General features: G+C 44.2%; 1 protein-coding gene across 5 annotated transcripts in view; it reads left to right on the top strand.

Annotated features, from left to right (window-relative positions):
* The window catches only part of KCNAB2 (potassium voltage-gated channel subfamily A regulatory beta subunit 2), a 124378-nt gene that overhangs the window by 22726 nt on the left and 88957 nt on the right, over window positions 1-12695 (top strand). For 4 of the 5 annotated variants that reach the window (XM_029579005.1, XM_029579008.1, XM_029579004.1 and 1 more), the window contains exon 2: window positions 12509-12641. In XM_029579005.1, coding sequence (XP_029434865.1) covers window positions 12565-12641 — 77 coding nt within the window. In that variant the 5' untranslated portion in view covers window positions 12509-12564. Of the gene's footprint in view, window positions 1-11753; window positions 11835-12508; window positions 12642-12695 lie in introns of those variants that run through there. The other variant, XM_029579007.1, reaches the window with a different exon arrangement.

The raw sequence follows: 12695 nt of genomic DNA, 5'->3' as shown, positions 1-12695 counted from the left end.
ATGTTACCTGCTTGTGTGTGGCTCAGAATGGTTCACTGGCTGTGTTTATGTATTCGTTATCTTTAGCATGCCTAATTACAGAAAGATCGTGCACTAATTGCTTGAGTTATATAAATACTCGGCTGCAATCCATATTTTGTGTGTTAACTGCCTTTTGATGCTGCATTTCCTGACCTTGCAGAATGCGTCGAGCAGTGACGCAGAGAATGTCGCCTGTCCCCACTATTTCATGTAGGAAAATGCTGCTGCTGTTTACAGAATTGTGGATTCTTGCTTCTATCATATGACACGGTCACAGTTACCTCAGTACGTGTCCGTATGCCACTGAGTTGAGGAGCTGTCTTAGGGGGTAGGGTGTTGAAATACCTTGCTCTGTTTCCCAAGGAACCTTCAGCCATGTACTGTCATTGCGTTTCAAATAATGTAGCAATGGATTCATCATTACTCCTTTTTTATTTTATTTGTCTAAAGGCTTGTGAAACAAATTGGGGTGTAGCCTTTACAAGGCAGCCCGGTACAGCAGCAAATCATCACTTCATAATCGGAGAGAAGATAGCCCGGCTCTCTTTATAGTAACACCCTTTGTTCTGCTGTTCAGAGACTATGATAAACCTTCATTCTTGTCTCAGATTACTTTTATAAAACACTTTAGCGATTGAATAGCGCAGGGGGAAGCGTCCATTGTCCCTCGGATTTCAGCACCCTTTTTAAACCAGTGGCTGAAAAGCAAGCTCCTGAAATGGACCTGCTTCCGAAGGTTGAGGGGATGTATTAAAGCTCTGTGTCTGTCCGGTCCCTGGAAGCAGATGGAAGGGGGTTGGATGCTGGCACCTTCCTCCACGGTGAATACCTCACATCCTTTACTAGCCAGTCTCCACCTGCGAGCCTAAGCTGCGAGGCTCTGATGGGGCTTTATCTGCTAAGCTTTTAAGCTTGATGAAATCAAAACATCATTATTTTAAAAAAAGCTGTAGCAGATGCTATGATTTTCTTGCAGGGGAGGACAGCAGGGTTAATTGAGATGGAAAACTGGTAACTGCCCCAGCATATTTTGAACACGGATGTTTGAAATAATTTGTTTTCTAAGATAAATATAGCGGTATTTTTTTCCTTGAAAGCTAAATGTAGTAGTCAAACACCCGGGGACCGATATTCAGCCATGGAGCGGTTAGTTAAGTTAGACGGATTTAGCTATCTGACTAACTTAACTGGGGTATTCAGCAGCGCAGCCGTGCCGCTGAATATCCCCGGCTATCTTAAAGTTAGCCAGATAAGTATATCCAACCAACTTTAGGACAGCCTACGGTGCAACCAGAGTTAGCTGTAGAAGTTAAGCAGCTAACTGAATATTAGTTAGCCGCTTAACTTAATTGGCTAACTCTGCTCCTCCCGCCTGCCCCTGGAACGCTCCTGACTTATGCAGAAAAGTTCTAGCCGCATAAAGCTTTGAATATAGCTGGGTAGCCATTTAGACAGATAACTTTTCAGTTATCTGTCTAAATGTCTTTTGAATATTCACCTCCTACACTCTAGCGATATTTTCATCATGGAAAAGCATCTGTTTTCATTTAGGGTACTAACCAAAGCATAGGCTTGCGTATTATATCAGCCCACATGCTGTGGTTCTTGTGGTTCTTCATCACGTTCCATACTTCATTCCATGAAAGTGCGTTTGCTGCATTAATTTAAATGTTAGAAAATATTGATGTCTTGTGGATTAGCAGCTGTCCTAAGCTTTTGCTTTCATTTTGTACACAAATTGCCATCGCCGTATTCTCAGGACTTTGTTTATTGGGTATAGTTTTCTCTAAAGCGTTAGATATGGCTAAGCGCCCCTCTTACATTAAGAGAAAATGTCAAAAGGTAAATTGTGTTAGTTTTATAGATATCAGTTCAAAGATTTTTGAAAAGCAGCTAATCCAGCTTCTTGTGTTTGTTGCCACTTAAAATAGTAGTTAATGCACTGAAGGAGATGTGGGCACACATTTTGGCATGGCGGATAGCTGACCCAGGGAGAGGGAGGCAGTGTCCACTCTGGCTGGTGGGCTGAATATGAGGTGGACAGAGGCAGATGTGGCTCATGTGCCATTGTCTGCCCACCTCTGTACTAAAAAGGTTTTTACGTTTTGTGTCTATGGGGGGAAAATGCTTAGTACAGATGACCCATTGATATCCAGTGATTATATCAGCTTTCAGTGATTATTCAGCTCAGAGCTGGCAAAACTCTGTATTTTAAACATTAGGCATCAAGAACTTGTTGGCCCAAGCCACATGCAAAGGGGAGGCCTGGGAGCGCTTGACGGCTCATATACTGCATTGCAGCATCTTATGTGTTGGTCCTTTATAAGGCATCACAGCCCTACAAGTTCTCCGTTTTTCTCCAGGATGGAATATGGCTGCTAGAACCCTGCATTATGATACAAACCACCAAATTAGAAGAGCATACTTCAAAACTAACAGCTCCTTTTTTGGGTGTTTTAACAACCCTTTCCAAAAAAAAAAAAAAAAATTTAATCCTGGTTTCCTGGCTAAATTGGATTCCACCGAACCCTTTAGGTTTTAGAAACTGCTGTAAATTCCTCACGAGAAGCATCTTTAGCAGGACGAAATGCAGATTCCCAGATTTCTAACTTTTAAAATAGTCCTAACAGATGTCTTCTGAATGTCCAGTATTTGTTTTACCTAAAGAGATTTCTTTAATCGCGTGATGTATTATTCTCAGGAGCAGCAGGGCCATAGCTGAACGTCTGTAAGTCCTGTCCATGGAGCAGTAACTGAGACTGTTAAAGGTAGAATGAGAGAAGGGCCTATTTTGATCCTGTAGTGCCTTCTTTTCTCCCTTTTTCTTCCTTCCTTCCGAACCAGGACTAGTCCTGTAATTTTAGCATTACGAGCCTTCATTTGCAGCTACCTAAAGGGGAGAGACGTACGCACCCCTTCCCAGTCTGATCTTTGCAGTAATGGCCAGGAGCCGTGCGCCAGGGCTTCTTTCAGAGCTCGGTATTATGAGCTCTAACTCCAGCCACGCGCTGTCGCCCTTAATGATGACCGCCATTCCCTCTTTATTTTTTCCTCTGCCATCCAGTTTTTACGCATCTGCCTACCTCCGTACCACCTGCAAACCTTTGCCTGTGCGTTTCCTGTACTTGCATTCCAGTGCGCATTTCGCCTTTCTTTTGTATCAAGAAAAAGCCACAGTGAAAGGGCCCAAAGAGGAATGAAATGTAAATATTTCTTGTCTTCCCTAACCATTTTTTTTTCCTTTCTTTTGTTGTAGTTCAGCAGTACTGCTCCCTCTCCCAAAAATATCTGTCTAACCTCTTTGCTGTGTCTACAATTTCCAAGGAGAGACGGTGCCTGGCATGTTAGGGGGTTCAGTTTGTACCTTGTGATGTTTATTCCCGGCTGTGATTCTGTCTGATATCTTTGTGAAGATGTGTGATGCGTTCTAACGCTCCATCAGATACATTACAGATGGGGGACAGGCTACATGGAAAGCTATCTGCATGCCAAAATTGCATTTAAGGTGTCCTGTTTCCTGTGTTTTGTTTGCGAGCCAATGTTCAGCGCCTCTAACAGGCGAGTGATGAGAACGTGATGAACTTCACTTGTGACATCTGAACTCCGAGCGCTGTAGTAAGCAAAATGAGTTGGTAAGTGCACTTCTGAGTTAGAGCCTTCGTAAATAAACTCAGAAGGACAAGGTGCTCTTTGCAGAGACCAGCACCACAGCTAAGAGGCGTTGCATTTGGTCTAATTTATGGAGCTGGATCACATTTGATTCTTTCAGTTGGTGTAAATTTTTTGTTTTTAATTGGACTTTTATTTGTTCTGCAGAATTGTCCATTTTCCCCTTAAATTGTTCCACTTTGTGAAAGTCTGTCACCACAGCCAATAGCACTACAACCCAAGATTGGGCTAGCAGAATATTCCTGTTACTCTAGGCTACTGGTAATGTGTATATATTTATTTCCCACTTTACTTCATCCAGTTGATAATCTGGAGTAAGAGAGAAATACCAAACTTACCCATTTTTTATTTCTTTGATTTGCATTCTGCCTTTCAGACTCTTCAAAGTGGATTCCGTATAATAATCCTTTCAGCCTTTCAGGGCACTTCAGAGCACATTACAGTCGGGTACTTTCGGGGTTTTCTTCTCCCCAGAGGTTTTTCTAATCAAAGTTTGTACCTGAGGCATTGAAGTCCCAAGGTCACAAGGAAGGTGGGTGAGATTTCAGCGCTGGCTTCCCTGGTTCTCAGCCCCCTCCTCTCACTTATCCACTCCAACTTCAAGGGAAGGTTTTGCACATCTTGGGCAGCATCTGACACAGATCTCTTTTTCCTTCAAGTTCATACCTTTGGCTGCTCTGTTTTTAAATCCATCCTTGTCTTCATTTCCGATGGGGCTTCTGTGCTTTCTAGGGTACAAATGGTTATTTAGCCGCTGAGGTTACTGTGCATGGAACATGGGGATCAGGATAATCCTTCATCTCACTGGCAGCAGCGTTTACAGCTTTGCAGTATTTCTCAGCTTTGTTTTTCAGCAGGCAGTTACCTGTTTCCATAATAATTTCGTTGCCTTCTAAATCAGTGAGCAGGGCTGGAAAAATCCAGGGGCCTAAAACTTTCCCCCCCAGAAGGAGCCAGGAGGGAGTGGAGGAAGAGAATGAAGAATCAGGAGGAAGAACGACTGAGCAGGAGAGGAGCTGCTGCCTGCTACTGAAGAGGAAAGGCTACAGGGGAAAGAAAATTAAAGCAAAAAGCAGAATAGAAAGACAAAATTTTAAAAAACCAGACCTTATTCTCCTGGCGCCTACAATTTTTACTTTTTTTTTAACAAAATAGTTACAGATGGGATTTGGAGTCGGGCAAAGGTAATCCGAAAACAGTGCAGCCCACTTGTAAGAGTTGCTTGCCACAGTGTTGACAGACAAAAAAAAGTTACAGTGATGGCTTTTTACTGGACTGACTTTCCGGAGCTCAGACTCCCGTCCTTGGTCCAAACAGTGTTGAAATAGGAGATCTCTTATCAATGGATTTAACTTCCTGCAATTTCTGGACGGAAAAGCATTTCCGTGGAAATAACTGTGCAAGCAGAGATGCTCGACAAGTACCGTTGAACTTTTTCAAACACGAACCTGCGAAGCATCCTGTAGAGAGGGTTTTTGCAGAAGCCCTTGCAGAGTTTTGCACAGCTTTTTATCCAGGTGCTGCCGTCCTGCACCGTGTGTCTTTTGAAGTCCGAAACTAGATTCAAATCTTCACCATTGACTCTGCTTCCACCACAGTTTCTGGTCCATGAATCTGCTGCTCCTCTTCCTCCAAATATAATCTGTAGGTGTAGGGGAGGTCCTGAGGTTTATATTAAGCTTCTGCTTTTGGGATTCAGTTCTTCTTCTGTTCTAATTGCACCAACCCCGCAAGTAGCATTTGAATTTCCTAGAGAGTAAGCCAAGCCAGATGATGATTCAGTTATAAAAATGACCATCTGGAGGGTTTCGTATACTTATTTATTTCTGTACTTTTATTTAAAACGCCACTCCAAGGATCATGGCGGTTTACAGCATAAAAAATACCTAGATGTCATAAAACGTTCATTGCATTACACAACAACCCCGACAAACCAGTAATCCTAGGACAACTGGGACTGCTTGTTGCTCGCTGCAGCTGATCTCTGCAACACTTGATCTGAGTCTAGGATGGGAGTGTAAGGGAAATAGGGTGGATGCCGGAGACCTTGTATGGATGAGGGGGGGCTTTGCAGGGGAAGGTAGACGACCCTCAGTGGGGCCAATGCGATACCATGCGCAGCGGCTAGCACGCGATTGAACGTGCATCCATAACCCCCCGATACAATATGGGGAGTAGCGCATCCAAATCACCGCGTAGGTAATAGTGCTCGTCGCATGTAAATTCCATGTAAATGAGGCTGTTATCCCCGCGCAGCTAATGCACCCATCGCAACGCGGCAAAGTGTACGCCAGCCCGGGGTTCAAGGGTGCATTGGGGGAAAAAAAGAAAAATCTTGCTTCCTGTGATTCCTATGGCAGCGGTGCTAAGTAAGAGGAATCAAATAAAGCAGATTTAGTATTTTTTAAAAAAAAAAAAGTTTTTGGGAAAAACAATTCTGAACTCCCAATAGGACACGGTCCAGGCCATGTATCTTGTGCTTGTATATTGTGCCGGGAGCGGGAGAAAACGGACATTCATAGGTTGAGCATCTGTTTTCCCAACCCGCCTGACAGCCACCTCTCCGGTGCTCCCGATGCCGAGGAGACACTGGGGACATACGAGTTTTCCCTTGTGCCTCCTTTTTTTGCGCCACCCCTAATTTAAATATTGGATTGCGCACACAGGAGAGGGGGCTGGGCGCGCGTTAGGAAAACGGGCGCTCAGCACCGTGCACAAATATTGCACAGGCCCCCCCAGTGTGTGAAGAACGCAAGTCAGAGCAGAGAGGAAGCAGCGGTGTCTGCAGGCAGGGAAAACTCACTGCTGAGCTCGCTCCTTTCTGTTCCACGAAAAAGAAGCGACACAGTGTACAAAACACCAAGCTACCCTTTCATAGAAGAATAACTTTAAGCAAGAACTGTTTGCAGTGCTGAGAGGATTTTTGGTTTACTCTGAAATTGTTTGGAGGGTATTTTAGAGCTGTAACTTAAGGAAGCTTTTAGAATCGGCCTGGTGCCATGGTTTGGGATGTGTTTGTGAGTGTGGAGGTGGTTGCAGGCCCTTCTTCCAACCTGTCCCATTAGCATCAAAATACGTGTGGTGTTGTTTTTCTAACTGTTCCGCCCAGAACAAACCTAGCTTTTCTGACTTCACACAGTGGATCTGACCACTCTTATCCAGTGTTTCTCTCTATCTGTTTTCTGCAGGCAGTACAATGTAATTTAAAGATTTGGTTTGTCTCTGTAACGGAGATGTGGAAATCTGGATTACACCGCGACAGCTTCACTGCTCCCGCTTGTGGGAAGTCTAATTTAAAATGATACGAAAGCTGCCCATATCCTATTTGAGTTAAGCTAATGCACAGACTTTATAACGCTTTTTTTTTTTTTATTCATTTAGATGTAGTGCATGCCTTTTCATTGGAACCTCAAGGCAAGTTACATTCGGGTAGAGTAGGTATTTCCCTTACAAACTAAGAAGTAATATCTGAGACCTGCACGCGTGCGTACATGTACACGTTTGCCGGCGCGTGCACATAGACACGCCGGTTTTATAACACGTGCGGATATTTGCACGCGTGTTATAAAATTGGCTATCCGCGTGTACACGCATGATTTTTATTGGTGTCTGCCTGTGCGCACAAATGCGGTCTCGAGCATGTACATAGGGGAATTTTAGTTAGTACGCGTGGCAACACAATTGGCCTTTTTCCCAGTTTTCTCCCAGTTTGCCCCAGTAAAGGAGAGGACTTCCTAAACCCCTAGCTAACTTGCCTCCCTTTCACCCTATTAACCCCGACGCTTAAAACCCCGCTGACTAGCCTAGATTTTTTTGTTACGTGACTTCCACGCCGTCCAGAGCAGAAGTAAAGTTACGCAGTAGGGTTCCTGCTACAGACCTGTCCTGCCCAGACCACGCCCCTCCCCTTTTGGTGAGAAAAATTTGGAGGCACGCACTGGGAGATACGTGCGTGCCCGCACTGGTTTTAAAATCCACGCAGCACGCACCAGGCCAAGTCGCGCACGCATCTCCCAGCTTTGGCGCGCGCTGGGCTTTTAAAATCAACCAGGGTCTCGTTTCCTGAGCATTTTTTCCTTAGAAACAGAACGAGAGATGAGCCCTAAGTTTGCACCTGAGGCAGTGAAGGGCGACCTGACTTGTCCAAGGTCCCAAAGAACTTCAGTGGGATTTGAACCCTGACTAACTGGGTTGTTCTTTAAAGCAAATACACATCGGTATTTTATAAAAATTCAGATTTTAAGTTTGTGGAAATAGATTTCAAAACCCTGCCACCTTTTCCATTGTGATTGATATGGTGCTTGTTTATGTTTTTCTTAAGCAAAATATGCAGTCAAAATAGTAACAATGCAACTGTGTGTTTGTAATGTTCTACATCAAACTTAAAGGACCATTTTTCAAACCACGATAACGCCCGTGATGACAGCCACATCTCGATGATCACATTTAAATGAGGGAAAGAGGAGGGGTTTGGGCGAAAATGTTTAACACGTTATTGCCGGCAGTAGCGCCGGAAATAACTGCACCTTTTACGGTGGCGCTATGGGGGCGATAGCGTGAGCCGTGACGCACCGCCGCGACGTGGCCGGGTGCACACTATCGCCCCTCCCCCGCCCCTCTTCTGCCCGCTGCTCATCATTCCGCTGTGTTTATTGTGGAATGATAAATCCTACGGTTAATATGCGTGTGCTAGCTTTAGAAAATGAAGCAAATGTGTCTGGTTTCATGAATTAGGTACATGGTTACATTATTTTCCACTCTCTATGCAGCCCATATCTTATCTTTACATGGCAGGAAGTGTATTTAGCAGCGTATAGAATAAATATAACAATTAATACGAAATATGTAACCAGCTAGCACAAGTCATAAAGCTTGCCATATTATTATGTACGACTCTATTAGGCATGAGCTATGGAGAATCACGAGACCCTTTCAGTAATTGTGTTTGTTTATATATATTTTCCCAGTGGAATAGAAGAGCATGCGTATCACGGATACAGATAATATACATCTGACACTCTTCTGAGTGACACTAATTATATTATTCAGTGCAATACTCTGTGCTGCAAAGAGCTTGCAGTCTAAGTATATGGGGAGTGCTATGTAATGCATTTCACTGCCCTCAGTTTAAAAAAAAAATAAATTAATAATATGTAAAGCAGGGGCCAGCTTGGTAGCACAGTGGCATACAGAAGACCAGGTCCGATTCTTCGGCCAAGGACCAGCTGTGGCCGGGGAGGCTTGCTAAGCAGCATTCACAGCCCCTGGGTGGACAGAAGGGTTTTTTTGGTTTTCACTCAAGGGCAGCATCTGCTGGCCAGATTTAGGGTTCACGTTAGCCGGGTTCTGGAGGAAGCCACAGTTTTTGGGCTGGGCTGAATTGGGAGGGAGAGATGTAAAAATAACAACATAAGAAGAACATAAGAACATGCCATACTGGGTCAGACCAAGGGTCCATCAAGCCCAGCATCCTGTTTCCAACAGTGGCCAATCCAGGCCACAAGAACCTGGCAAGTACCCAAAAACTAAGTCTATTCCATGTAACCATTGCTAATGGCAGTGGCTATTCTCTAAGTGAACTTAATAGCAGGTAATGGATTTCTCCTCCAAGAACTTATCCAATCCTTTTTTAAACACAGCTATACTAACTGCACTAACCACATCCTCTGGCAACAAATTCCAGAGTTTAATTGTGCGTTGAGTAAAAAAGAACTTTCTCCGATTAGTTTTAAATGTGCCACATGCTAACTTCATGGAGTGCCCCCTAGTCTTTCTACTATCCGAAAGAGTAAATAACCGATTCACATCTACCCGTTCTAGACCTCTCATGATTTTAAACACCTCTATCATATCCCCCCTCAGTCGTCTCTTCTCCAAGCTGAAAAGTCCTAACCTCTTTAGTCTTTCCTCATAGGGGAGCTGTGCCATTCCCCTTATCATTTTGGTTGCCCTTCTCTGTACCTTCTCCTGCATGTGATTGTGAGTAAAGGCACCAATGGATTTTACCCAGAAGAGGTCAGTCCTAGTGGCTTTTACCCAGAAGAGGTCGGTCCTAGTGGCTTTTACCCAGAAGAGGTCAGTTCCAGTTGCTCCAGATGCCTAAAGGAGCAGGAAGAAACCATGAGCTTGATGTTTATCAGATCTAGGGGTGGGTGACCAGCGAGGATCAACATTTCTATTCCTCATTTGGCTGGATTTGTTGCAAGAATTTTGTTTTCAGTCTGTTGTGCTAAACTGGGATCAGCTTCTTCATTGGGACCCAGGACCCAGCTGGCACGGCGTCAGGTTGTCCTCTCCCTCCTCCTCTGTTTTAGCATGTGAGTTCATTGGAGTTTGTGCCTGGTTTCCTGGTTAGGAGCACGATACTGGGGTTGTTGTTTTTTTTTCCTGAAAAAGGCTTGCATTGTATACAGGTACTTTCTCCTTTTTAGCAGGCATTCTGTATTGCGTAATTATTTTGTTGGCCTGTACCAATAATATAGTTTGTTTGTTTATTTTTTTATTGGTGTGACATAGTAATGCTAATGGCGATGGATCAGTGTGATTTCAGTGCACTCATCGTGAGCATTCAGCATTGGACACAGCACGGTGGGTGTTGAACGGCATCATGACTTGCAATGTGCCGTGGGACTGAGTGACCAGAATCTCTCTCGGTTGTTTGATTATGCGGTTATGAATAAAGAAATGATGATTCAGCCGCTGCACTGCTTTTTCATCTTGTACAAGCGCATTCCATACTTGGTCCACCCTCCTTATGGAACGGTGATCTACTTTTCATTGTCTCGGTTTGGGTGAATGTGGCCTTGGGGTGAAGCTGTGATTAGAAACAAGTCTTTGGGTGCCTGCTGAAGATTAAATGTTATGGTTTGGTTTTTTTGTCTCTCCATTTCTTGCCTGTAATTGTGACTCTTCTTAAGTAAGTTGGCAGACTGAAATCTCTGATTATGAGTGTATAAATATATGAATGCTCATCATAAAATGGTCCTGTGTTGCTTTATCACAGCCGATCATTCATGCTATTTTTAAAGTAAAAATCAAAAGAAGCAATAGAATTTTGTTTGACGAATGTCCACTAGATGGTGCTGCAGGGACACGCTTAAAACCATCTCCTGTGATGGGGATGAGGAGGGCTTATTAATGTGGATTCAGTGTCAGGCTGATACAGAAAACCACGCGGGAGAGCCGGCGAAGCGATTCAGGAAGCCCAGGTATGCTAATTTAGGGCTCGCGGTAAATAGAGGCGCTAGAGATACTAGCGCGTCCCTAGCGCCTCCTTTTTGACAGAAGCAGCGGCTGTCAGCGGGTTTGAGAACCGACGCTTAATTTTACCGGCTTCGGTTCTCGAACCTGCTGACAGCCACGGGTTCGGAAAATGGATGCCGGCTAAATTGAGCGTCCGTCTTCCAGGCTGCGGGCAGATTTAAATTTTTTTTTTATTTTGGGGCCTCCAACTTAATATCGCCATGATATTAAGTCGGAGGGTGTAGAGAAAAGCAGTTTTTTCTGCTTTTCTGTGCGCTTTCCCAGTGCCGGCTGAAATTAACACCTACCTTTGGGCAGGCGTTAATTTCTGAAAGTAAAATGTGTGGCTTGGCTGCACATTTTACTTTCTGGATCGCGCGGGAATGACTAATAGGCCCATCAACATGCATTTGCATGTTGCGGGCGCTATTAGTTTCAGGGGGGGTTGGCTGTGCGTTTTCGATGGGCTATTACCCCTTACTGAATGAGGGGTAAAAATAGCGCGTCGAAAACGCGTGGCCAAACGCGGGCTAACAGTGCGCTCCACCGGAGCGCACTTTACTGCATCGGCCTGTGTAAGAGCAAATCGTGCTAATATACTTCTGCTTTACGCTGTTAGACCTATAGTATCTGAGGATCTCTGGGGGAAAAGGGATATGATTAGACAGCCAGGAGTTAGGTTTTTATAGTTTTACACGTGGCCCAGGGTTTAACAGATTTTATCCAATCCACATATCTGAATCTTTGGGAAGTATTTTCAGACTCTAAGCACGTGTGTAATTTTATTATTAATAGTAATGCTGGTTACTGCATCCTCTTTTCAGACATTTATATAGAAAGCTTTTGACTGCTTTGGAGCTTCCGTTTCTAGATGTGGAATGCGACGAAGAAAGTGTCTTCAGGTAACGTGAATACGGGAGGCTGAGATCTGCATTGTGTAGGAGATTCCACTGGAGAGCAAAGTAATGTTAGGAAGGGTTAGACTGCTGCAGTGCAAACCTCCCAGCCTTTGCTTGTGACCTTGATAGCTCTGAGCTGGAAGGAGAAGCCCGTGTTTTGCATTCAGACCTTAGTCCTCCTGCAGCTCTGTTGAGCAAAACTTGCTGGATGGCACAAGCAGGGTGTGGTGGTGAGGAAGGCATCTCGTTCAGGCTGCCAAACCCATCTCTCTGATTAAATCCCTATTCCATCACTGTTTGCAAAAAATACAACAGAGAAATATAACAGAGTTATTGGCAGAAAGACCATTTTCATTTCCTTTTTGTTTTACACTCTGCCTTTTCAGTTTAAAAAAAAAAAACTGCTCTCAGTGGCACACAGTGAATCCAAAATTATGTAAGCCAGTTGTCCCTTGCAATCTGTGAAGATGTACCGCACTGCCAAGATGTAGCCCAGCTGCCTGCAGGATATCGCTCTTTATTAAAAGTTCTTTTTTTTTTTCTCTTCGATCTCTGCTGCTAGATTATACGTGACCTGGCTCGGAGCCCCATAAAAAGAAAAAAAAAAAAAGGCTGTACTGGAACCTGATGCCTTTTGTCAGGTAAAAATGAATTTGATTTTTTTTGTTTTGTTTCAGAGTTTTCTTTTTGAAGTGTGAAAAAGAAGCTGAGTTTAACCACGGAGGCTGGCTCCATGTATCCAGAATCTACCACGGACTCCCCAGCTCGACTCTCACTCAGACAGACTGGCTCTCCGGGAATGATTTACAGGTGAGAGCCGGATCTTCGGCAGGGTCGTAGCCGCAGGCTTCCTTCATAGGCAGC

Source organism: Rhinatrema bivittatum, chromosome 15 (assembly GCF_901001135.1).
Source record: "Rhinatrema bivittatum chromosome 15, aRhiBiv1.1, whole genome shotgun sequence".
Taxonomy (NCBI): domain Eukaryota; kingdom Metazoa; phylum Chordata; class Amphibia; order Gymnophiona; family Rhinatrematidae; genus Rhinatrema; species Rhinatrema bivittatum.
This window is presented reverse-complemented; position numbering and strand designations above follow the sequence as displayed.